Source organism: Musa acuminata, chromosome BXJ3-2, assembly GCF_036884655.1.
Source record: "Musa acuminata AAA Group cultivar baxijiao chromosome BXJ3-2, Cavendish_Baxijiao_AAA, whole genome shotgun sequence".
NCBI lineage: Eukaryota > Viridiplantae > Streptophyta > Magnoliopsida > Zingiberales > Musaceae > Musa > Musa acuminata.
Window position 1 is genome coordinate 31725400 of NC_088350.1, and position 22908 is coordinate 31748307.

Sequence of the window (22908 nt, forward strand, 5' to 3'; positions counted from 1 at the left end):
TCTTGGGTCAACTACGTTGTTGACTCCTCCCATCGTACAATACAATTAATTGTTCTTGAACCGTACCCGTATACAGTTTGACATGTTGTCAAGCACATCGGTGGCTGTATGAAACCTTAGCGTTAGGCCATCACATCCCAACTTTGGCACCAAAAGCACGGATCCTCTGCAACCCACAAACTACGATGAGAACGTTGTTGGTCTCCGCAAGTGGGAACACGGAGCACGTTTTTGAGAATATGGTGCAACAAGCTGTCTAACATTAAATATGATTAGTCCCTCACAAGGTATGATTGGTGGACTTGAAGACATAAAAATCAAATATTATTAAGAATAACATGTCCTAATCTCTCTATCCACCTCCTAGGTGATATCTCATTAATGTCTCTTATCAATGTCTTTGTCGTTTAGGGGTTTTTATTAAATGCATGTCTAGATCACTCGATGCCTAAGTATAAAAATCACGTCCTAAACTAAGCGTTAAGGGGGCCAAGCAGGCAAGAACATTTTCGCTCGCTCATTTACACAACTCATATTATTGTTTTTCTCCCTCTTTGTTTTTCGCTGACTTAAGCATTGAAGAGATTGAGTTGGAACATCTTAACATTTACCTGCTGTGCAGAACGATCGACAACTAGGAGGATACCCCGTAACTAGAAAATGACGAGATGATTCCGTAATAAGGAAGATCTTCATTTCTCTACCCAACCTCGTCGTTTTAAGGTTAAATCATCCCCAGCGAACCATCTCTCAAATGGACCTTCTACGTTGGTCCATGAACCTCTGACAATGAATTAATTGGGCTAACTCATCGATTGACCATATTGACACTATCATTATATTATCTGTTGCAAAAAGTATTGACTATCTTACCAGATAGATTTTCATGAATTATCAGAAAAAACTTTATTTGGATCTCATCGTTATCGTCATTCAAAAAAAAAAAAAAAGAATACTATTCAATGAACTACTAGAACGTTTCTCTTGAACAAAGAGGAGCGAGCTTTGCAGTAGCAGAAGATGTCGATGATCATTGACAAATTTCAAGATGCAGATATCGTCGAACTAATATTTGGCAAGATTGTTGTATCACAATCCTACCTTCTGTGCACAATCACTGTGTGTGTCTGAATTGTTAGTCGGTAGTAGGAGGCGTTCTGAAATGCTTGCCGAGCAACGGTGCGCATCCTCCGCGGCCGCCGGAATTGGTCTCGCAGATACAAGCGATGCTCACCATTCAAGTGCTCGATGCCGTGTTAAACTTGGCGTTCTCGGGTAGGATGCTGCTCAGATCATCGACATTAATCTGCTCACCTCAACATCCCATGTCAGCGTGGCCACCACCCGCGACATCGATGGTCGGAGCAGTGCTGAGGCCACATCGATCGGACGGGCGGGCTGGCCTTCATCAAGCCATGACAACGCTGGGTCCAACATCTCTGATTCGCACTTGTTCTTGTGCAGATCCCAAGCCTGTGGAAAATGAATCAAAAGGATCACCATGCCAATTGCCAATAGGAAATTCTTCCTTCTTTAAATAAAAAAAATATAAAAAATCACTAACTTGCTGGCTTAATGAACCAATAAGAATTATCTAAAATGTTTCGTTTGAGGTTTGCGTTCGATGATCCATCGACTCAACATCATCTTACGGATAAAAATTTTGATGGAGAAAAAAACTGTCACATAAAATATAAAAAAAGAAACGACCTCTATTGTTATTTGTAAAGTTGAAATACTAACTACAAGACTTAATCAACAAGATTAAAAGTTTTGACTCGAATTATGCTTTAAAAAAAAAGCCCACCATACAAAGCATTTGTTTGATTTTTTTTAGATATATATTTTTTCCTAGAAAACTAAAAGACATGAACTTCCTGAGGCACTCTTTGATAGTATTTTCTCATAATTAAAAGTATTTAAATTGGCAAGCCTCTGGCACAGAATCAAGAATATAAACAACACAAATTAACAGTGACCAGACAATTTCTGTGATATTGGAAATATTACTTTCGATACAAGTTTGGATGAACCACTTAAAGATACCACTTTCCGACAACACTTGATTTATATATTCAGAAATGTTCAGCAGCATAACCCAATCACTTATAGTATTAGAGTCTCAAGCTCTCAAACACAATTATCCAGAGGGCATAAAAAGCTAATTCAACGTCTGATGGCAAATTCATGATCCCAAAATATCTCTAAATTAATGTGCCCGGTCTCTCAGGATCTCAAGGTCCACCTCTGAGGGATCAGTTGCCTGAATCTCATAGTGAACTCCATCCATCTCTCTCCTGAATCTATCCTTGGAGGTGGCATACAGCATCTTAGCTCGGATTCGGGATATAGAAGGAGACCTGATGGCAGAAGCAACATGAGAAAAAAACAATGATTATAACCTTGAATTGATGTGTAATATGTATAGAAGTGGAAGACAACATCTAAAGATGCAGGTATCCAACCCAACATAAAAGTACTCCAGTTTCATACAAAAGAAGCAACAGATTGAGAAATCAACAAATCACCAGTAAAAAAGATGAAAGAGTAATGCAACCTACCAAGCACCAGAAATGATACTTCACATACACAGATGCTTAAAACAAAATGGAGAATACTTCAATTTGTCAGAACATTTTTTCCCAGTGGTGGCAAAAGGCATAAAAAATATTATAATTTCCATTTGTTCAAGACCTATAATAGTTTGTTGTGCTAATTACATTTGCAAGGAAAGCCTGCAGCTGGGATGAGCAAACAAAGATCAAATTACATGAAAGGAAAGCCTAGCTTCGAGTTAAAGCAAGCGAAGAGAATCTATCATATGAAACCTTTTAAAGTTTTGGTGATTGATGAATAGAAAATCTCAAGACTAAATGTAACCTAACAAAAAATAATATAATTTTTTTATGAAAAGTTATTAATTATTTCCAGTAGACTACTTTATCAGATATATAACTGAGACTTCTGCTTTTACTGATCAGTTCTGTAAAAACTATGTACGATAATATAGGGTTAGAGCTATTAAAAATTTGTGTATCTTTATTTACCTTGAAAAAGCTGTCTTGAAGGTGTCATGCAGTTTTCAGTTTCGTCGACAAAAAACAATCAAATTATCAAGACTGACAATCTGAAGCGACTAAATTAAATAGGTTCAGGCATAATCGTTTGCCAAAAAAGAACTTGCATTCTGATCCCCCTTCAAGGACATTACGAAAGATAACTGGATCTCCGAACACACATCTGCTTCAGGGACCTCAAACAGCCTATAGTTATCTAACTTGTACATGCACACGACATCAAAGACAAATTAGGGAACCATCCAGTTCGCAAGGTTTAAATGAATTTTCAGAGGCTGCAGGTAACAACTACAATAACAATAAAACTCTGTACTCATTGTTATGGTAGCTTGGTTTCACAATTTTCAAGTCTACCACGATCTCAGCACCTGCTAAAGATCCCCATATTCAATTGATGGGCATCATAACTTCACAAAGTCGAGGGGAGAAAAATTATCACTACTAAAGCCCACTTATTTTGTAAATAATTTCACAAAGTTAAAACAATGAAAAAATTTAAGAAATAAAAGCAGGTCATGCCTTCTGCAGCTGCCAGCAAAAAACACCTAGTAGCACCTTAAATAGACTATCTTTTTCTTTTGGAAAAAAAAAAGAAACACCTGGTAGTGCGTGTCTATTTTGGCAATACTAGGTTTAGTCAGATTAAAAATGTATATATATCTCAAAGAATGTCTCACCATATTAGCAGCAGAATAGAAGAGAGAAATTTCTAGCATCAAGAATCTCACCAGGCTATGAAAAAGATCTTGCTCTTTTGACAATTCTCTTCAGTTACAAAGTCGAAATCATAGACGGCATAACGACAATCATTCTCAGGCAGAGATGCCAAGAAATCATCATAGCTTTCAGTTGCACCTCCAGTCTTCTCCACAATAACCTGCTTTTGTTTCTCATCAATTTTGAAAATCACATATCGATGTGTCTTCTTTCTTTGAAGCTCCAGGAAGATGTCCCTGCAATCCTCAGCAACACCCATCCCAGAAGATGCATTTGACTGAAAACAATTGGTGATAAAAGTCAAACATGACAATGTGGTTCTTCAAATTGTTCTAATAAGCATAATGTCTAAACTTCAACAAAATATAAACAATATAAAATATGTTAAATAACTAAAGTCATGTTCGATCAAAAAAATAGTCCACTCAAACAAGAGATAAAGGTCTTTTTTACATTGACCCATGAGAAAATAACTCTGACAGTGTTTTTTGTAGGAGTGTTACAGGGCCCTGAATCATGGCAGCCAGGGCAGGAGGGTAAGTTAGATAGGAGCCCTATACTTTTAATATACATCAGTGTTCCAATTTCCAAACTATTCAATTCAGTAGCATCAAATAAATAATAATAAAATAATAAAAAATGGCTTCAATGTCAAATTCATCTAAATAAGCAAAGGCAAATGCATGCAAAATACATCGAGGTTTCCATACATAAAATTGAATTGCCCAAGATTTATGATGCCACATTAACCTACTGCTCAGTAGGTTGAGTTTGTGGATTGTAACAAAGATCAATGAGTCCCATTTAAGGGAATCATGGCTTCAATGAAATGGCATTTACATAATGCTAAAACAGATTGTCATGCCTTAGTCATCAACAGAACATTAACAAATTGAGGTGTTTAGTAGGAGGATGCCCAATGCAACAGAATCTGTTTCCAGAAGCAGAATCTGTAAATATAAACTCTTAACAGATCTATGATAATCTCCCTTCAGATTATTTATGTTACATCAACCGAGGATATTTACACACAATCCTCAGCTTATAGGATGTTGAAAACCAGTGAATCCGTTTGGCAGGACCATGCACTCGAGTACTTGAATCATTGACATAACTGTCTTAGATTAAGGTGTCCAAAAGAGGATATTATGCTGAAGAATAACAAAGAGGACTTTAAGACTTCAAATAAATCATGTAAAGGAAAGAAGTGCCATTACTCGTTGTATATGAGAAAAATCTTATTATAGAAGGCATAACAAACCAATAAAGAGGGAATAGAGGATTTTGTTGGGGAACTTGTGCTCTTATTGTCTTATGCAATCCTATGCCCTGTATAGCGGTGTCTTATTGACAGCACTTTATTTGCCACATCAGGGTGTCTTATCAAGAGCACTTCATTGCTCTGTAAACAATCTCAATAAAATTAAGAAACATGCAAGTCCTAAAAGTGTAAACTTCTATGAGGCAATCAAGGGCATCCAAAATGCAATGATCAAAGGCAAAAATCTCGAGACTACTTTAACAGATACATGATAGCCAAAGTGGCTTGGTCTAATGAGCAAACTACAAAATTAATTCATAAGACAATGGTCATGACATACCACCCAGTTGGGTGGTATATACCGATCCGTCAAGGAACTAGTACGGACGGTACATAACGGTTTGACAGTACACCTCACCGTATCACATGTCAATACATCGATATGGTTTGATATGAACCATACTGATGGCCAGTCAATCCACCGGTACCGACCAATAAGGTGAACAATGAGAAAAACTATTCCAGAGAACTATAAGTCACTTACTGAGAAAAGAAAACTCATGAGGATCTGTTAGGCTTAAACAACAAGGATTAATTTTGAAGAAAGAAATATCCTTGATGAAAGACTGGAAGAGTCTGTTGCTGTTAAAATTAATTGAGCAGACTAAGATTCCATTGAACTTAGAAACAATTAAATGCATTATATAGTTTAAAATCATACAAAAGAATATTTTTCCTTTTTTATTTTTTCAGAAGAATATGTAAATAAGAAGAAATAATGCAATTTAAAAAAAGAAAAAAAAGGTAAAATTTCATGCGGATTAAGAAGATAATTGGAAAATAAAGTGAAAAAAATACATAAGAAACTATCAAAGGCATCACAAAAAAGGAGGAAAAAGTAATTAGAGGCAGCAGAAAAAGCATTATTTGGAAGAACATTCAAAATAATGGCTAATTTCAATTTGTCTATCTGATTGATTTAATTCCATTTCAATGCCTCAAAAATCAAATTTGGCTCAAGTTCTATAAGAAAATTAAATTAAAGCCCAACTCCCCTCTTGTTCATATTTTTTAGTCGATGATCCTAACACAAGGATGAATTGTACAACATATAAATATTAACTTTTGAAGAAAAGAGCTAGAAAATAAAGGGTATAACTAATGCTAGCAATCTAAATTTGCCCAGTAAAATTCTTTAGATGGTCAGCTGTATTATTCAGCAAAAGAGGACTGAAGTAGGCATGCTTATAATTTAAGAAAATATTTATTAAATTGGAGAGAAGCATCTAGTGTATTATCATTCACCCCAAGACAATGCATGGCAAGAGACAAATCACTTAAATGGACCCCTTTTAAAGGATGACAAACTAAGCAGGCACCATAAAGAAAATAGCTAATTCGGGCAGTGATATCAGGTTAACATGCAATGAGAAACACATTAACGCAGCCACGCAAGCATTCTGAAATATTAACTGTAGCAGAATGACAAAGGAATGCATGATGACGCAGCTATACCGTCAAGTGATGTTCCTCACACCACTTTTCAAGGACTCCAGAAACTGGGGCAACAGTACAACTAAATCGGCATCAACCAGTAGACAGAAAAACCAAAGAATCCAGGAAGAGAAAAACATAGAAAGGACTGCGTATATTTACTTGAATCCATAAAGAAAATTCCATCAACAAGGCAAATAACATCATGGAAGGCCTATAACACCGTAAACGGCGACATGGATTCGTTTTCTACGAACCCGGCTGCTTGCAAAACCCGATCGACCCCAAGAACTCACTTGATCGAAAACGCAAACAAAGATCGCTTAAAAAAAACTAAATAAAAACGAATTAACACGTAAAGAAAGCAATCAAGATTCATAAACGGCTCCGATCAAAAACCACATGCCCTGAAATAGCCCTAAATTGAACAACGAACCTCAAGACCATCACATTAATCACAAGATAAGGAGATCAACAAATCCGATCTTATTAATCGACAAAAGAAATAGAAACAAAGAGAGAGAGAGAAAAGGATCTTGATCAAGAAAAAGAAAGTGGAGAGAAGAAGAACTTACGGACGATCGGAGGAAAGCCATTTCGACAGAGCGAAGAACCGGCTCACATACGAATCCTTCAACCCCTTGGTTGCGACTATAAAAGAGAAGGAGAGGAGGAGAAGCAAAGAGGAAAAGAAGTGGAGAGGAAGCTAACGTACACCGAAAGTGAGAGAAAAAAGGAATCGCCTTTTTCCAACGATGATGGCTGTGGGAATTTTTCCGCTTTCTTATTTTCGGATAAAAGATTGCGACTCCACCAGATGGCACACGGAAAGCGCGCATGATAAGATACGGTCGTTTTTTGACCGTCTGATGGCGGCTCAACGATGGATGGAGTGGAGGGTTGGGTATTGCCGCTCCTGTGATCGCGTCTCCTGTTTGGAATGGGCCGGGCTGGATGTTTGTCGGAGGTTTACGTCATTAATATATTTATGATCGTTTTATCTTATGTTTTCAAAACAATTACAAATTAAAAGACATATACAAAAGCCTATGGTTTTGTTTTTCTGGGATGAGAAAAATATTAATGTATTTTTGTCAAATTATATCACATGTATCTGATGTTTTCTTGTTTAAAAAAATAAAATTTTGTATTTATATATTTTAATTATTGATTTATGTTAATCGAATTTGAATATTATTGTATTTTGTTCTAACAATCTAAAGCAAAATCTGTCGATTCAATTATTTTCTTTTGTTGGTAATTTCTTTTTTCTTTTTTTCGATTAAATATGTAATTTTTTTTTTTTTTTGTCTTTTTTGGAGATCCATCACATACAATTCTCTTAGCAGACGATTCAAATCAGCACGATGTTATCCTAAAGATGGATCGGGAGTTCCAAGATCACTCGGCTCATTCACGACCAGAAGGATTCGATCCCATGGTCTTCTTCACGCAACGCTGAAGGAACTTGCTGTGGCAGCTTGTGCCTTGCAGATGTAGAGCTTCTTCCCATCAGACACGGACGCTGCTATGAGCCGATGCCGTCCTGGTGAAAACCGAGACGAAGTAGTGCTGTTTCCCATCGATCGCCGGCGTGGAGGTCTCCGAGATGTTAGCAGTCGCCACCGCTTCAGCGTCAAACTAAGTAAGCGTGTTTTCGGAGCAAATAGTCAACCCTGTGTAGTCAATCTTTAGCAGATGGATCAATGCGCGGGGATCCGGTTTACCTGTGACGAGAACTCCTCAGGGCTGCCGGAGTCGGTGATGGACTTCTTGGAAGTGGGTGTGTGTGATCATGAAGTTGACGTTGCTGTTGGAGTCGAGGTTGTCTTCGAACCTCAGCACCTTCTCGCTGGCGTTCCATTTGGAGGGGGATCAACAGCTTGAATCCGTCGCCGTTGTAGGGCAGGAAGTCCGCGTTGGTCTTCGGCTTCCCGAGGACATTAGCTGCACCAACATGGCACCGGTTTACATGCTGATGCAATCTGAACGTAGAGATCTACCTGCTTCACCGTAGGCGGCATCAGCAGGCGAGACCTTGGAGCCGATTGCCGCAGCACCGACGAGTCCGGGAGGATCTGGGTGGCCATGATGCATGGCAGGAGGCGGGGCGATGAGTCCGGGAGGTGGTGGTGGAGGAAGCATGCAGACGAATATATCGGTAGAATCTTTAGGTTGCTTGTCAACGATGACTGGTTCTTCCAATCGGAAGGTAATTTGTACTGTTTGGTGAGCCTTTTGTTACTATCAGACATCATATTCACATGCTGCACAGATCACATCAGAAAATTTCAAGTCTTCTCAATGCTCTGTTGTACAACTTTACCAGTTCACAAGGAGCTGATATCTGAAGTCAATTTATGCTACACTAAGCCTTCACATGGCAGTAAAAACAAAGATGATCATTGTCATCAACATTGAATACATAAAAAAGGTCTGCAACTGAAGGCTGGGCTGCACTGTTTCTTAATCTTGAGGAATGCATCTTCATCCTCTGTCCAGATTCCTATTTATTTAATATCATTCCACAATCATATTCTTTTTTTTTATTTATGATGATTTTTTCCTCTCTTTTTTTTCTTGAGAGTTTTCTATGGAAGATATTATTAGAACAAAAATTGTTTTAATGCAGTAAAAAGATTTTCCACAGAACAAATTATAATATTAGAAGATGTTTACAGCAATATCAAAAACATATTATAATGCAGTAAAAAAATTATATCATAGTTTTTTTTTATATTTATATTATAATATTTTTCTAATATTATTAAATATTGTAATATAGTATAAAAAATATTATAAATATAATGTTTTTATAATATTTTTATAAAATTTATATAATATATTTTTAGACTGTGTTATAGTATTCTTTTGGTATTAATAAAAATATTATAATATAGTATAAAAATATTATAACTGGACCAATTCGTCCTATGAATCGATCGATAGAAAAATAATAATATTTCAGGTATTAGATAAGAAAAAATGATGTATGAAAATTTTGGACATCAGAGGCACTTCCAAAATATTTTTTTTGAAAATTCATTGTAAAAAAATAATTAATGGTAAATTTTAGGAGAATTTACCAAAGGCTAAAGTGGGTAGAGCATTAAATTCAAAGCCACAATGTCTACAGTCAACCCACATGACAGAACCAAAAAGAAATGGAGTAGTTTAGAAAGGCCAAAGCAAAAAAGTGAGAGACCAAAACAAGTATGATGGATGTCTGAACCTCGAGTAGGGATGGCACAGAGAATCCCAGTTAGATCCAAGCACTCTCAGACAAATCTCAGGCCGAAGGAGTACTGATGGCAGCACAGTAAGCCAAAACTCCATTTTTCTTTTTCCTCCATAGCAAGATGAGAGTGAAGGACTGCCCTCAGTCACACTCCTCTTTGTCTCTGCAGAATGTACATGTGGGTGAGGAGCCCCAAAAGTGATTCTTCCTCATACCTATCTCACCCTACTACTATGACACCCCAACAATCCATCTCTGACCTTCCTCACATGAAGCACGCCTATGGCCAGCTGAGTGACATAGGGTTTCTCTAGGCAGGTACAGAGGAGGAGGAGGAGGAGGAGGAGGGGTAATTTTAGGGTTTCTTTTTTATCTTTATCTTTTGAACCGCGGTGGGTGGTGGTGGTGGACAGGTAAGGTTAAAGTTACGAGCGTTCTCGGGTTCTTTTACTTGGATGTGAGCTCCTGCTGTAGGTTTCCTCTCCTGTATCCGATGGGAAGGTGGTAGGTTTTGCTGCTGCGAGGAGCAGCAACGGTACTTCCAGACGGTAAGCTTCGTTTCGCCATCTTGCTCCCCCTCCTCGAGAACAGCTACGAGGGTCGGATGAAGTCGGAGACGAAGGAGGTCGTGAAGAAGAGGTGAAATGGACTGTGCCTGGCTCCCTGCATGCCACTCGTATCGACGCCAATCATACCCACGGATTGGCAACTGCGGCTGGCGTGTGAGGAGCCAAGCATACCTCTCTCTCTCTCTCTCTCTCTCTCTGAGATCTTTGTTCTCTATGCTGTTTCGCAAAGCTAAACTCCATCGAAGACTGAATCTTTTATGGCTTTTGCATTTCTATGATTCACTCGACTAATTCTCGCCTCAAATATGATGCAGAATTCACTTGGAGGTTTGCGCTTACACTGCAATCTAGCGTTACATGCTTATCTCTTACACAGCCTCACTCATATGCCTGTGTGTCGTTACATTATACACATACACATCCTTAAGAACACTACATAGACAAATGTGCAACAGCTACACTTTGGGTTCTTATTTGCTGATGCACAAAAGCTGAAAGTTTAATCTTCTGCTGCTCTTTTATATCGTTTATATAGTGATGCTTTTGATCTTAGCCATCTTCTAAAGGTGGCTCATATCACATTTTTCTACATGCCATCTCAAGAAACCTTTCTCCATTCCTTGTGTTCGGACATATATTGCATGATTTTTTTTTGAGAGGGTATGAGCTTCAAGTGCGCGTCTCATCAACACCACCAAATTAGCAGCACATATATACTTCATTTTTAATGAAGATTGAGAAGACTCTTTCTCTGGATTCTCAACATTCCCAGGGAGAAGTTGAATCTTTGTTGAGAAGTCCACCGTAATCGTATCTGATACATAAAAGTATGATTACATTTCTTGTTGAGTTGTAGTCTGTACATTTCTCGTATCATGCTAATAGCCTGTTTGAAATGACTAAGTTCTATGTAATTCAATATCCACTGGCTCTTTTGCTTCCATGATCTAACTTTCTCAGGTAAACATAACTATAGTTACTTGCGAATGATGTTTGTGGATTATTCAAAGATAGGGATACTGTTCTTTCTCTGTCATAGATGTTCAACACCTTATCATTTCTCAAATATTTTTCTCTTTCACATGAATCCAATAGTCAATGGCCAATGTATATTGCTTTTAGGTTTTGTAATCTATTCATGGTCTTATTCAGGTTGAATGTGAGAAGAAAAGAAAATTCATAATATCGGTGCATGTGCATGAAAATATTTTCTTCGATTCGGAAATCCAAGAACACTTCTCACTTGAGTTCTTAAACTGATCTTTCTGGAAATCAGAACCATTTTTGAGTTCTTAATTTCGTCTTTTCGAGAACCCGGAAAATGCGTTATGGACTGACGAATTCTTCACACAGAAAATTCAGATACATTTAGAGGATCACCATGAGAAGATGAGAGAGATGGATGAAAACCAAGTCAAATGATCAAAGCTAAAAGTCAAAACAATGTCAGCTTACAGGAAGCTACAACATAAAGCTAAATCATAAGAGCCTGACCTATGAACATGAAGTCAAGTGCTAAACTATACATGCTGAACGACTAAACTAAAGCCATAAGATTGCTTTAAAGGAAGCTAAATTGAATCATATACGCACACCTTATTCTCGAGTGCTTCTATTCTTCATACAATCCCTTGCATTGCATGTAAGTGCATTAATTTATTCCCGTCCTACATAGCCCGTATTCTATCAGGGATTCAGCATCTTATTAGTGAATGAAAGAAGTTTGTTCCTGCAATAAGTACTTTCAAGCAAGTCAAGTGTCTATTGAGATACTGACTCTACAGTATGTGTACAGAATTGAGGTGTGTCCTGTTCAATTCTTTATTGAACTTAAATCATGTGTTCTGGATAAAGTGAATAGGAAAATGAACACCTTTGCATTCTACACTGTTGATGGATGAGGAACACACCTCTGCAGGGTATGGGTGAACATGTGAACATAGCTCCATATGTTTCTATATCCCATGTTTGTTCCCTTGTGCTTCTTACAATGTTCCTTTATCACTTTCCTACACCTTAGCTGTTGTGCACTCATGCTTTGTATGATGTTATTGATTAATATATGTAACTATTATTACTGTTATACTTTTTTTTTTTTTCGTAACTTCAATTTTTTTATTAAAGAAATCACATCGATATGAAGTTAGATATCTCATATAATTTTATTTTTATTGATGCACACTAGGCATGTTCAAGTGCCAGTGCGCTATGGTGATGGATGATTCATGAGTTGTGTATTGAATTAGAGTGGGATAGAAATCATCGCAATGAGGATATCTTTGTTTGAATCCAATGGTAAACAGCTTATAGAACTTGCAAATTCTCCATAAACTACAAACTCCGTGGGCAGAAATGATTTGCTAAATACAGAATAATGGTTCTGATGTTGATTTAAGAGTTTCATAGACAATTATAAAGTAGTATTTTTCATAAATAATTTAATGTAAATTTATCTCCATCTGAACACTTTTATCATCTTTGCTAAGTCTTATCGACAGCTAATTACAGATTAGCCTCATTTCAATCTCTACACTTTAAATATTTACATCATCATACTTAAAATTATGAATATTATTTAAATTTATTTATTTTAACGATGTTAATTTTATTAACGAAAAAATAAAAAAATAATAATAATTTTAACATAAAAAACATTATTGGTAGCGAGTGATAGCAATGCTAACACCAACACCAACATAATTACTTAATTGATTCTGATGAAAATAAAGTTGACTGATTCTGATGAAAATAAGGTCGACTCTCATTACGATGCCACCCGCCTCTACGAGGAGCTTACTACCCGCCCCACATCGCTATGTATTTGCCTGCTAATGGTGATGGTTGCAACGACATATACAACAAAGATGGTGAATACCTCGTCGCAGACCTATTAGGTTATCTCAACCTCAACCCAAAGCTAAAGTCACCAAACTCCTACCGCCTAAGTTCCAACACCACCTCTCGTTGAGTAACCCTTTTACCGTCTTGCATCTACATCAACACAAATGTTGAACAAAAAGGATCACTCAATGAAATGTGGTGCAAGAACTGACATAACAAAAGCTCCAACAACCCCAACTTCGAGTCAAGACTGAGATCCACCCAACAAATCAACGACAAGATGACCACCATCTTCATAGTAGGCATTACAATGACCACCACCACTATTTACATCTACATTGACAAAATTATCACTTGACAACTGCACCTTCATCGACATACATGCAAAGAAACGTAGGGTGATCGATGAAACACTTCTTAAAAAGCATTGCAATGAGAGCAAATATTATCATCGTCACATCAACATTGGCATTAGCATGCACCACCATCGTCTGTCATCGAACATTAAAATTATATTTTTATAATTTGTTTTTATATTTTCATCAATAAAATTAACATCGTTAGGGATTAATAAATATGAATGTTTCACTTTGATAAGATAAATATAATTAACTCTAAAAAATATAAAAATATTAAATAACTAACTATAAAATTAATCTATAATTACCCCTCTCATTAGAATTATCTTATTCATTCCTTGTCACGAGGACCACCACCATTTACAAGACACATACAAAGTAACTCTACAAATCGCTTATCATGAAAGCTAGTGGCATCCCGATAAGAAAAAATCTTATCATAAACAACTATATCATCATTGATACCAACATCCACTACCACCAACATCATCAATCATCAAACATTAAAATTATATTTTTACCTCTAATTTCATATTTTGATCGATAAAACTAACATTATTAAGAAAAATAAACATATATATTTCACTTTCATAACCACTAACTACAAACTTAATCTATAATTACCCTCATTAGAATTATCTCATTGATTACATGTCGCTATACATGATTATCCGTACCAATATCGATTTTTCAAATCCCATTTTTACTAAATCACGTCAAAATGACTTTTAGCATCAGGCATCTAATAACACCACCACCATGTCAAAGCAAACCACAGTACATGGAGACGCCTGCATTATTGCTGTTGTCTCTGATTCGGATGCCATGCCCTGTAGCTTTTGCTGAGTCGCCTCATTAAGCATTCAAGACTCCTGCAGTCAGATCTTCCATAACTTGATCATCAAGAACAAGAATTACATGCCCGATCATACGAGCAAGAAGCTATTAACAATCCATTGAATGTGCCTCAAGTTCTAAATAACGGTTGTGAAAAGAAATTAAAAGGTGAGTGTAAGGTGAGTGTTCGTATCATCTACATTACCACAAAACATCATCTTAATTAGAAATTAAGTCTATATTGCATGATGGAAGTTCCTGTAAGCATGTGATTCAATAACATGTAATACAACCCTACTTGCCGAAGCTCATTTACAATAGATTCTGAACAATTGACATGAAGCAACACAGGAGTTGACCCTTGCCACTTGCCCCATTACCATAGCGTACAACATATGAGAAAACAGAGTTGCAATCTTACCACTGTTGTACATCATGAGGAAACATTTATGCCTATACCTCTTGAGGTTGTCACCAGTAATTTACTTTGTAATCTAGTCAACACAGCAGTCAGTACAAGCAAGAGTTGTGCCCATGGAATATTAAACTCCATGCTTGCCTTATTACCTATGATCAATTGTATAAACAATTCTCCAAATGATATATAAACTTCCCACACATACACTTAATGTTAAATCCCTCCATATCTTGTTTATAAATTCCAGATTTTTATTTGTAAAGCCATCTTCAGAATGGACTTTTCTGTCACACAAGATTGCCCCTTTTCAATAAATCTATAGCCCAAATTGGACTCAGTACACTCATCCACACATGATTCATATCTTAAAACGATCTAATTCATTTCATGCGTTGTTCGATTAAAATTAATTACAAGTTAAACAAACAACTCGCTTTTCAAACTTCAGAAAGTCACAACTCATACTCTAAAAATTGAAGACAAAATAATGTCAAACACTATATTATTATGCTGTATTCAGATTTCATTGTTTTTAAGCATTTTACAAAACATAGCTCCAAAAATGTATGACGCCATAGAAGAATCATGATTCACAATGGAAGACAGACCACGAATCACAGACATAAAATGATTACAAAGCAAAAGGCACATGCTACTAAAAATATAATGGCAAATCAACAACAATTGATACACCCATCTGGTAGTGGCATTAAAGATCAACACCGACCATTGTGCCACTTAACAATTACCGAGCTATATGTTATATAACAAAACATCTGGTTTTCCCTTTGGAAATTCTTTGATAAAGTTAGGATGTAATATGGACGCCCACCATCCAAATATACAATTCATAAATGCCAACGGCACTTGATTCGCAGAAGCAACAAGACAGCATCTCGGTAAATATATAATCACCATAAAAAAAAATTAAGAAAAAATATTGAGCACAACACATGCTACAACTTAAAATGCAGAAATAGCCAGCAATACATAAAACAAAATAAGAACGCTCAAATAGTTACAGCAAAGCATAAAAGACGAACGTGGTATGTAAGCAGGGTACAAGTAACAGGAAGCTCACTAGAAGTAGAGCAACCAGTGTCGCAAGACCTGTTCTTCCCTCTCTGCCATTCTAACGAGATGCCCAGCCACCGACATCAAGACTGAGCATCAGATACCAATGGCATATAAAACATCGAACGATCATTCCAACTTGAAAAAAACTCGCAGTCTCAGCCGAAAGATGGTGATATTTGGTGAGTTAATCACAGAAAACTCAGCACTTCATTGCAACTTCATCACCGACTGCAAATCAAGTTCATCACTTCCTCCAATTTCGCACGGAAAAACGTAATCTTTCTAAAAAAATTCAAATACCTAGGAAGTAAAATGAATGAAACATCATCATTAAGTAGGGAGATCAGATGGTAGTGCATGTATTGTGATGATTCATCATCTGGAGTGCAGAAAGAAACTATGGATTTGGCATCATCAATTCTCCCGTTTAATATAAAATAACAAAAAACCAAAAGCGAAAAAGATTAAAATTTTTAAGGACGGATAGAGAGATCTGAGGAAGGAATCAGATGAAAATGTCGATCACCATCATCCGTTTCGGAAAACAAAACGGATCGTAAGACTGGGGCGACATAAACCTATCATCACGCTCCTACAGAATTCAATTCTGCCGCTCAAGAAAAAAGAGAAAAGAAACCGAAGATAAGACGAACAATCAGAGAAGAAGAAGAGGAGGAGGAGGAGACGAAATCTGAGGCGGGTTGAGGCTATCGGTCCAGGGTGGGAAGCGGCGGGGTTTTAAAGAGGGAGATTAGGGTTTCAGGACCTTGCGGCTCACGAGGGCTCGTGAAACGGGTCCGTGAGAAACGGCTGTGTAACGCGGTCTTCTCTCCGTTATCAGCGATATAACGGGATGCCGGTTGAGCGGGTTCGATTGCGGATGCTGATCCGGATCCTAACAATAGACTTGTAATTGTAATTCAAGAAATTGATTGAATCTAAAGCACAAAGTTCAGTGTTATGTATCAATCTGGCACGTATGTTCCAAATTATCTTTAAGTTTTTGAACATTCCTAACGAAAAAAAAAACTCAAGGTTTTGGATTTTTTTCTTAACGTTCCGATCATTTATATATTTTTCTTCCATTTATAAAAAAGATCAAAACATCCTTTTGATCTTTATATAACCTGACATTCCTAGTAAAAAAAAGTAAGACTTATCATCCTTTATCTTAAAATATATCAAAATATTTTAAATTTTAATTCAAAAAACACATAAGAACTCTTAAATAAACTATTTTATGAAACCTTAATACAGATAATAAAGTTTATAATTACTATTTATGAGGATTAGAATTAATTCATTGCATCATTGGATCTGCCAATATAACTGTAATCCAAATCTAAAAAAGGCGAACCAACATAAAAGGTTCCCAACAATGAATATTCATCTACGCAATCCCAATTGCTAAAACAAACATCCCTACTGCACTACTAAAATCCATCCTCTAAATATAGATTCCGATGATCTAAGATTCTGAATCCATGAATGGATAAACATATATAATTTCTCTTTTAAATCTAAAACTTAATCAATATCTAAATCTAGAAATCTGAATCCAAATCCGTCCTAGATACTATGCAATTCATTTTACACTTACATAGAACATACAAAAAAGACCTAATGATTCATTCGACAAAGCTCATGCTTGCAACCACTATACATGCATAATGATCTGTGATAAGCGAAGCAAGAGACATCCAAGTCAAGATTCCACACCGATCAATGATTTTTATCTCTCTGGCCGAAGCTGCAATTTCAAACCAAGATTCTCATGCTGATCCATGAAGGTTAACACTGGCAGAAGCTACAATTTCAAACCAATCATTAGGACAGAAAACATCACACGCTATATACAAATCTAATTATTAACGAATATAACAATATACAGTACCGTCACACCACCAATCTGCCATCTGGGCTTCTTAAACAGTCCCACACAAAAAGGAGAAGTAAAAGAATCCTTATGTTTTATGTCAAGAAATGTCTTAAAACAGATTCTTTGTTACAAACATGCAAGCAGAGTATACTTGGATGGTCGCCATGGAGACATCATCAACATGTGCAGCATTGAGATCTATCAAACTTGCTTAGTAAATACTGGTTGCTATGACCTGAGAGATTGACACCTAAAAAACGTCCATGCAAAAAAATGGAAATGGGATCCTCAAGATAAAGTGCAGATTTGGAAGAATGACTTGTAACTTGTAGAAGAAACGGAATGTGGATCATGATGAGCGCTACAAGTTAAAACATATTCATTCATCAAAGACAGTGTTCGCCTATCGAAAGACTACAATATCAACATGCTAGGAGACAGCGAGGTTAACAGCAGTGATAGTACATATTCTTATGGATAGAGCTCAATAACAACAAGCATGTTACATACACATTTGCAGATGACAGTGCAGTTCACCATTAGCAGCAGTATCATGAGTGCATTGCTCGAGATGAGTTACCATAACGATGGAGTGGAAGAGTCGACAAGTTCTCATCTGGTTCTCAAGACAATGTCTTACTCTTCCAGTTCACCAAAACTCGACATAGAGCCTGAAAGTTTTACAAGTACATCAGTCACTTATGCAAATAAATCTATAATGTGAAATCTAAGAGATAAAATATACACAGAATTAAGATTGCTAACATAAAGCCCTAATACTACAAAATAGCATAGCTCTTCTGAACATGACATATACGGTAAATAATTACTTAGAACCAGACACAATTACTTATACAGGGTAGATAGTCGATTAACCGTTGTACTATAAGCATTAAGAAAACCTAAAGATGTGGCAGCAAGCCTTTGCTGCTAACAAACACAAAAACAATACCGTATTTAAGTTTTGTTGAGAACTTTTGGTAACAACAACATAATTTTAATTTGGAACCCTAGCTTGCACCCAATTCTTACACTTACATAAACAAAAATGCAACTAGTCGAAAAGGTTAAATCCTCAGAATGAGCATGATAACCAAACAATATCTGAAGTTTCACAAGGTATACTTCACAGCACCTCTTCTTAGATTTCAGAATGAATTCATCTCGAGGCTGTAAGTCCTCCTCTTCACAAGCATCCTGGCTGCCGACCTGTATGGCTCTTCAAAGGCATTTGAGATCCAGCACCTGTCCGAGGACCCAACAGGACCACCACAACCCCCAACAATGGCAGCGTCCCTATCCTTTTCCTCGCTTGGCCGGACAGCCACCAGTGTCGCTCCCTTCAGTACCACCCCACCAGGAAGCTCCAGATGGGGTGCATACCATAGCCGGATGCTGAGAGCTGGCACTAGGGTTCTCTGTGAGCTCCCTGAAGCGGACACTGGCTTCACCCGGAACTCCTGCAGCTGCTCGTGATTCATTGTCAGCACTCCCTGCCCATCCACGTCGGTGAGCTCTAAGCTCTCCAGAGTCTCGTGATCGGCGATGATCGGCTGGAGGAGGTAATGCCTCGCTGATGCAGCAATCAGGGAGCTGATCGTCCAGAACACCCTGAGCTTCAAGTTGCCGTTGGTGTAGAACGATTCCGGGATGACCCCGCTGTCATCATCTCCACAAGCGTCCTGGAAGCAAGGTTTGGGGTCGAGGCTCGAAGGTTTGGTCGGTGAGACCGAAGACGACGGGATGACGGAGGCTGCACCGAGAATGACGCAGCTGTCGAGTGACGACCCGAACTCAGCCTTCCACTTCAAGAGGATGCCATCGTCGACCCCGAGCTCACCGGCGGGGAGCTCGATTCGGAGGCGGCGGATCTCCTTAAAGTTCTTCAGGACCTCGGCCGGTGAGTGGTGGGAGACCTCAGACGAGGAGGAAGAGGGCGAATACCTCCGGCTGGAGGTGACGGCCGAAGATGGGCCCAGTATCTGACCGAGGGCCTGCAAGGGCTTCACGAGACCACCGAGAACCACGCGGGCGAGGTGAGAGAAGACGCCGCGGGCCTTGTCCCCGCCGGGAGAGGACGGCGAGGGGCCGTCGGAAATGACGCAGTCCACGCGGACGAGGACGGAGTCGACGAGGGGGACGAGGTCGTGGAAGCGGCGGGAGACGACGCAGCACCGCCCCAGATCCTTGACGTCGCCGATCAAGTTGAACACGGCGAGCACCAGGGAGTCCGGCAGTTGGTCGAAGAAGTCGATCCCCTCCGCTGCAACCTCCTCCTCCTCCTCTTCCTCCACCGCCGGATCACGGAGCCACGACCGCGATCCGGCGGGATCGGCAGCTGCGCCGCCGAATGGCGGCGACATCGGATCGGAACCCTTATGATCGAGAGAGATCGAAGCCGTAAATGCGATTGCTGGAAATGGGATCCCCAACCCCCGCACCTAAAAAGGCGCCATTTTTAGGAATCGGATGGAAATGGAGAGGAGAGGAGAGAAACCCGTCCTCCGAAGCCCCCCTGATCCTAAATCTAACCCTAACCGAAGGAAATGGGAGGATTAGCGACACGAAATTTAAGGTACGGTGGAGAAACAGAGGACGAGTGGTGAAGAGAAGAGAGGCCTTCGCCCAATGCCGGTCGAGACGAGAGAGAGGGAAGACGGATGCGAGGCAGAGTAACAAACCCTAAAACCAAACTTCATTTTGTATAAGATTTATTTTGTATTTTAATATGTTATATTAATATATAATAGTGTTTTAAGGGAAAGGGACGTGAAAGGAGAGGAGATGAGAAGTTCTCTTTGCTTTCTCTATTCGTTCGATTACATATTTATTTATTCAAATTTTTAGAATATTTATTTTTTTAATTTTTTAACTTCTATTTCTTTATAATTATTTATAAATTTCTTTCTTCATTATTTATAATTTTTATTTTTATTTTTAAATTTTTTTTCAAAGGATAATATCGAGGGAACGAAGAGTAGAAAAAAGGGGGGCCGAAGGGCGAGCGACGATGAATAGAAATATTGATGTCGATTGAGAGTATAATTATCGATGACGATAGGGAGTATAGGGTTTTGAAAAAAATAAATCAATAATACTTGGGTTATAGTAGTAAAATAATATTTTTATTATTTATAATGATAGTTAATAATAAAGGTTATCAATAGCAAAAAAGGGATTATGAATAATAAATTTTTTATTTTATAATAATCTTTCAAGGGCATTTTAGCTAAAAATGCTTATACTATTGGACTTTTAATCTAAGCAAAAAATGCTTTCAAGAGCATTTTATAATGTAGATACACTTATTTTTTATTACTTAAATAAAAATACCCTCTGGTAGTTGCCTCGATTGCCAATGCCTTTACTACTATGAGTAACGTCACTCGTTATCTCCACCACCTCTTCCCTTCCACTTTTTCTTTCTCCTCCCTCCTTTTCTCTCGTTGTATGTCATTCTCTATCGTCCATCACCTCCTCCCTTCGCCCTTTTTATCATTGAGCTCTACTATAACCTTTAGAAGGTGATCTCCGATGAGATCCTCTGCGGATTGTCTATTAACACCCCACATGATGAGGGTGGCATAGCTAACACAACGACTCACTAAGTTGGGTTCATCCCCGTCTTATATTTTTATCGGGCTATGTTAACATTATTGTCATTAATGATATCATTGTAAACTCGTGATCCAAGTGATGTAATACAAGAAAGCTCAATGATAAAAAAATGAGGAGGAAAGAAGGGGATAAGGGACGGAGATGATAAAGACGACAATGATTGAGGTGATTAGTGGAGAATATTCACATTAGATTGACGTAAAAGGAGCACCCCCAAATAAAAACCAATTAGGGAGATATCATTGGGTAAAAATTAGTAGTAGGGGTTTTTTCTAAGTAAAATATCAATCATTCAAATTGTTTTATTTTAATATATTTATTTTAATTTCTATGATTCATGTTAAAGCTCGGAAATACTATTTCGAATTATTTTTCTTATACCTCTATAATCAACTTAGCATCAAGTCCTTGTACCTTTAGGTCCAGTCAAGTTGACTTATAACTTAAGGAATGATGTGAAGATAATAACATTATGTGTATATTACTTTAGTTCTATATAAAATGATTGTTGAAATAAAAATATCTTAAAAAATTAATATGCTCAAATATTCCAATCAGGATTTAATTTGAGGAACTAATAGATACAAGTTGATAGGGCATATTTTGATATTATCCCTTAAGACGTAGTTAGTAAATATGTCAATGCAAATGTGGAACCTCGAGATCTAAACGAAGTGCTATGTCAGACATGCCACCTCAAACTCGAAACGATAGCCACACCCTCTCGTGCTATCGGAGTCGCACGAGAAGGCGCTATACCATCGGAGGCCACTCCGAAAAGCTAAGAACGACGCCGTGTGGTGCTATCCCGCATAAACCAGTTAACGACCATCCAAAGGTATGAATGTAGCCACCTAAGAAGTCGATCACTGCAGGTAGATCATGTATGATCGACCCTCGGGCGCAAGCATAAAAGCCCCCTTGACCAATATATGAGGGGGGATGATCCTTCGACAGAAATCCACTCGATACCGATTTAATCTTTAGAGAGGTCAAGTCGGGAAACCCCTCCCCTCTCGACCTAGGCATGTGTGTAAGAGCCTAGCGATGATGAAGTATATAGTGGGCCCGCTAGAGAGCTACGTCCGAAGCCAACACCGAGCTCAACCTGACCCTATGAAGGTCTAATCGTCGAGACGACCCTAAATATCGACAATCTGACCAAGCCATGCTGACACCTCGGTCACGGCTAGGTAAGTTTTATGGATTTATGAAAAACAAAAAAACAAAAGTTAACCAAAACACTTGGTTTATTTATTAGAAAATTTCTTAAAAAATATTATAGTTCATAGTTTATTAGGAAATTGTAACACCAACAATTACATTGCACGAGTCCCAAGTATACCTCCTCCCCCCAAGGCTATTACATTGCACGAGTCCGAAGTATCCCTTATATTTTTCCTAATGAATCTCTAATTTATAATATTAATTTTAATTCAGAGGCTAACAATGACCCTCTACGTAACGTGCACCATATCTATTTGTCAACTCTCTAAATGGACAAGAGTCAACTGATACGGATG

The 22908-nt window shown here is 37.9% G+C and overlaps 2 protein-coding genes, 4 non-coding genes and 1 pseudogene across 6 annotated transcripts; all 7 read right to left on the reverse strand.

Annotated features, from left to right (window-relative positions):
• Positions 1-1968: 1968 nt before the first annotated feature.
• LOC135632089 (actin-depolymerizing factor 11-like) lies at positions 1969-7328 on the reverse strand. Its single transcript, XM_065140472.1, has 3 exons — positions 7125-7328; positions 3806-4071; positions 1969-2360 (listed from the first exon to the last, which is right to left on the reverse strand). Exons 1-3 carry the CDS (start codon positions 7143-7145, stop codon positions 2210-2212), a joined length of 438 nt encoding a protein of 145 aa, XP_064996544.1. The 5' UTR covers positions 7146-7328; the 3' UTR covers positions 1969-2209.
• A 149-nt stretch (positions 7329-7477) lies between these two features.
• On the reverse strand, positions 7478-8804 carry LOC135631605 (oxygen-evolving enhancer protein 2, chloroplastic-like; annotated as a pseudogene).
• A 7053-nt stretch (positions 8805-15857) lies between these two features.
• On the reverse strand, positions 15858-16000 carry LOC135632178 (small nucleolar RNA F1/F2/snoR5a). The gene has a single exon (XR_010494633.1). It is a non-coding gene; the product is annotated as a small nucleolar RNA F1/F2/snoR5a (small nucleolar RNA).
• Positions 16001-16036: 36 nt separating this feature from the next.
• Positions 16037-16121, reverse strand: LOC135632168 (small nucleolar RNA Z196/R39/R59 family). The gene has a single exon (XR_010494625.1). It is a non-coding gene; the product is annotated as a small nucleolar RNA Z196/R39/R59 family (small nucleolar RNA).
• A 104-nt stretch (positions 16122-16225) lies between these two features.
• On the reverse strand, positions 16226-16313 carry LOC135632167 (small nucleolar RNA Z195/SNORD33/SNORD32 family). The gene has a single exon (XR_010494624.1). It is a non-coding gene; the product is annotated as a small nucleolar RNA Z195/SNORD33/SNORD32 family (small nucleolar RNA).
• Positions 16314-16390: 77 nt separating this feature from the next.
• LOC135632183 (small nucleolar RNA U31b) lies at positions 16391-16480 on the reverse strand. The gene has a single exon (XR_010494638.1). It is a non-coding gene; the product is annotated as a small nucleolar RNA U31b (small nucleolar RNA).
• Positions 16481-18122: 1642 nt separating this feature from the next.
• Positions 18123-20457, reverse strand: LOC135583997 (F-box protein At5g46170-like). The gene is made up of 2 exons (XM_065138295.1): positions 18903-20457; positions 18123-18438 (listed from the first exon to the last, which is right to left on the reverse strand). Exon 1 carries the CDS (start codon positions 20128-20130, stop codon positions 18916-18918), a length of 1215 nt encoding a protein of 404 aa, XP_064994367.1. The 5' UTR covers positions 20131-20457; the 3' UTR covers positions 18123-18438; positions 18903-18915.
• Positions 20458-22908: the final 2451 nt, after the last annotated feature.

Excerpts from the sequence above, each read along its gene's own strand:
- LOC135583997 (XM_065138295.1), bottom strand. The coding sequence starts at position 20,130 with ATGTCGCCGCCATTCGGCGGCGCAGCTGCCGATCCCGCCGGATCGCGG.
- LOC135632089 (XM_065140472.1), bottom strand. The coding sequence starts at position 7,145 with ATGGCTTTCCTCCGATCGTCC. Across the intron at positions 4,072-7,124 it reads TGGCTTTCCTCCGATCGTCC|TCAAATGCATCTTCTGGGAT; the intron begins GTAAGTTCTTCT and ends AATTGTTTTCAG. Across the intron at positions 2,361-3,805 it reads AAGATCTTTTTCATAGCCTG|GTCTCCTTCTATATCCCGAA; the intron begins GTGAGATTCTTG and ends TTCTGCCATCAG.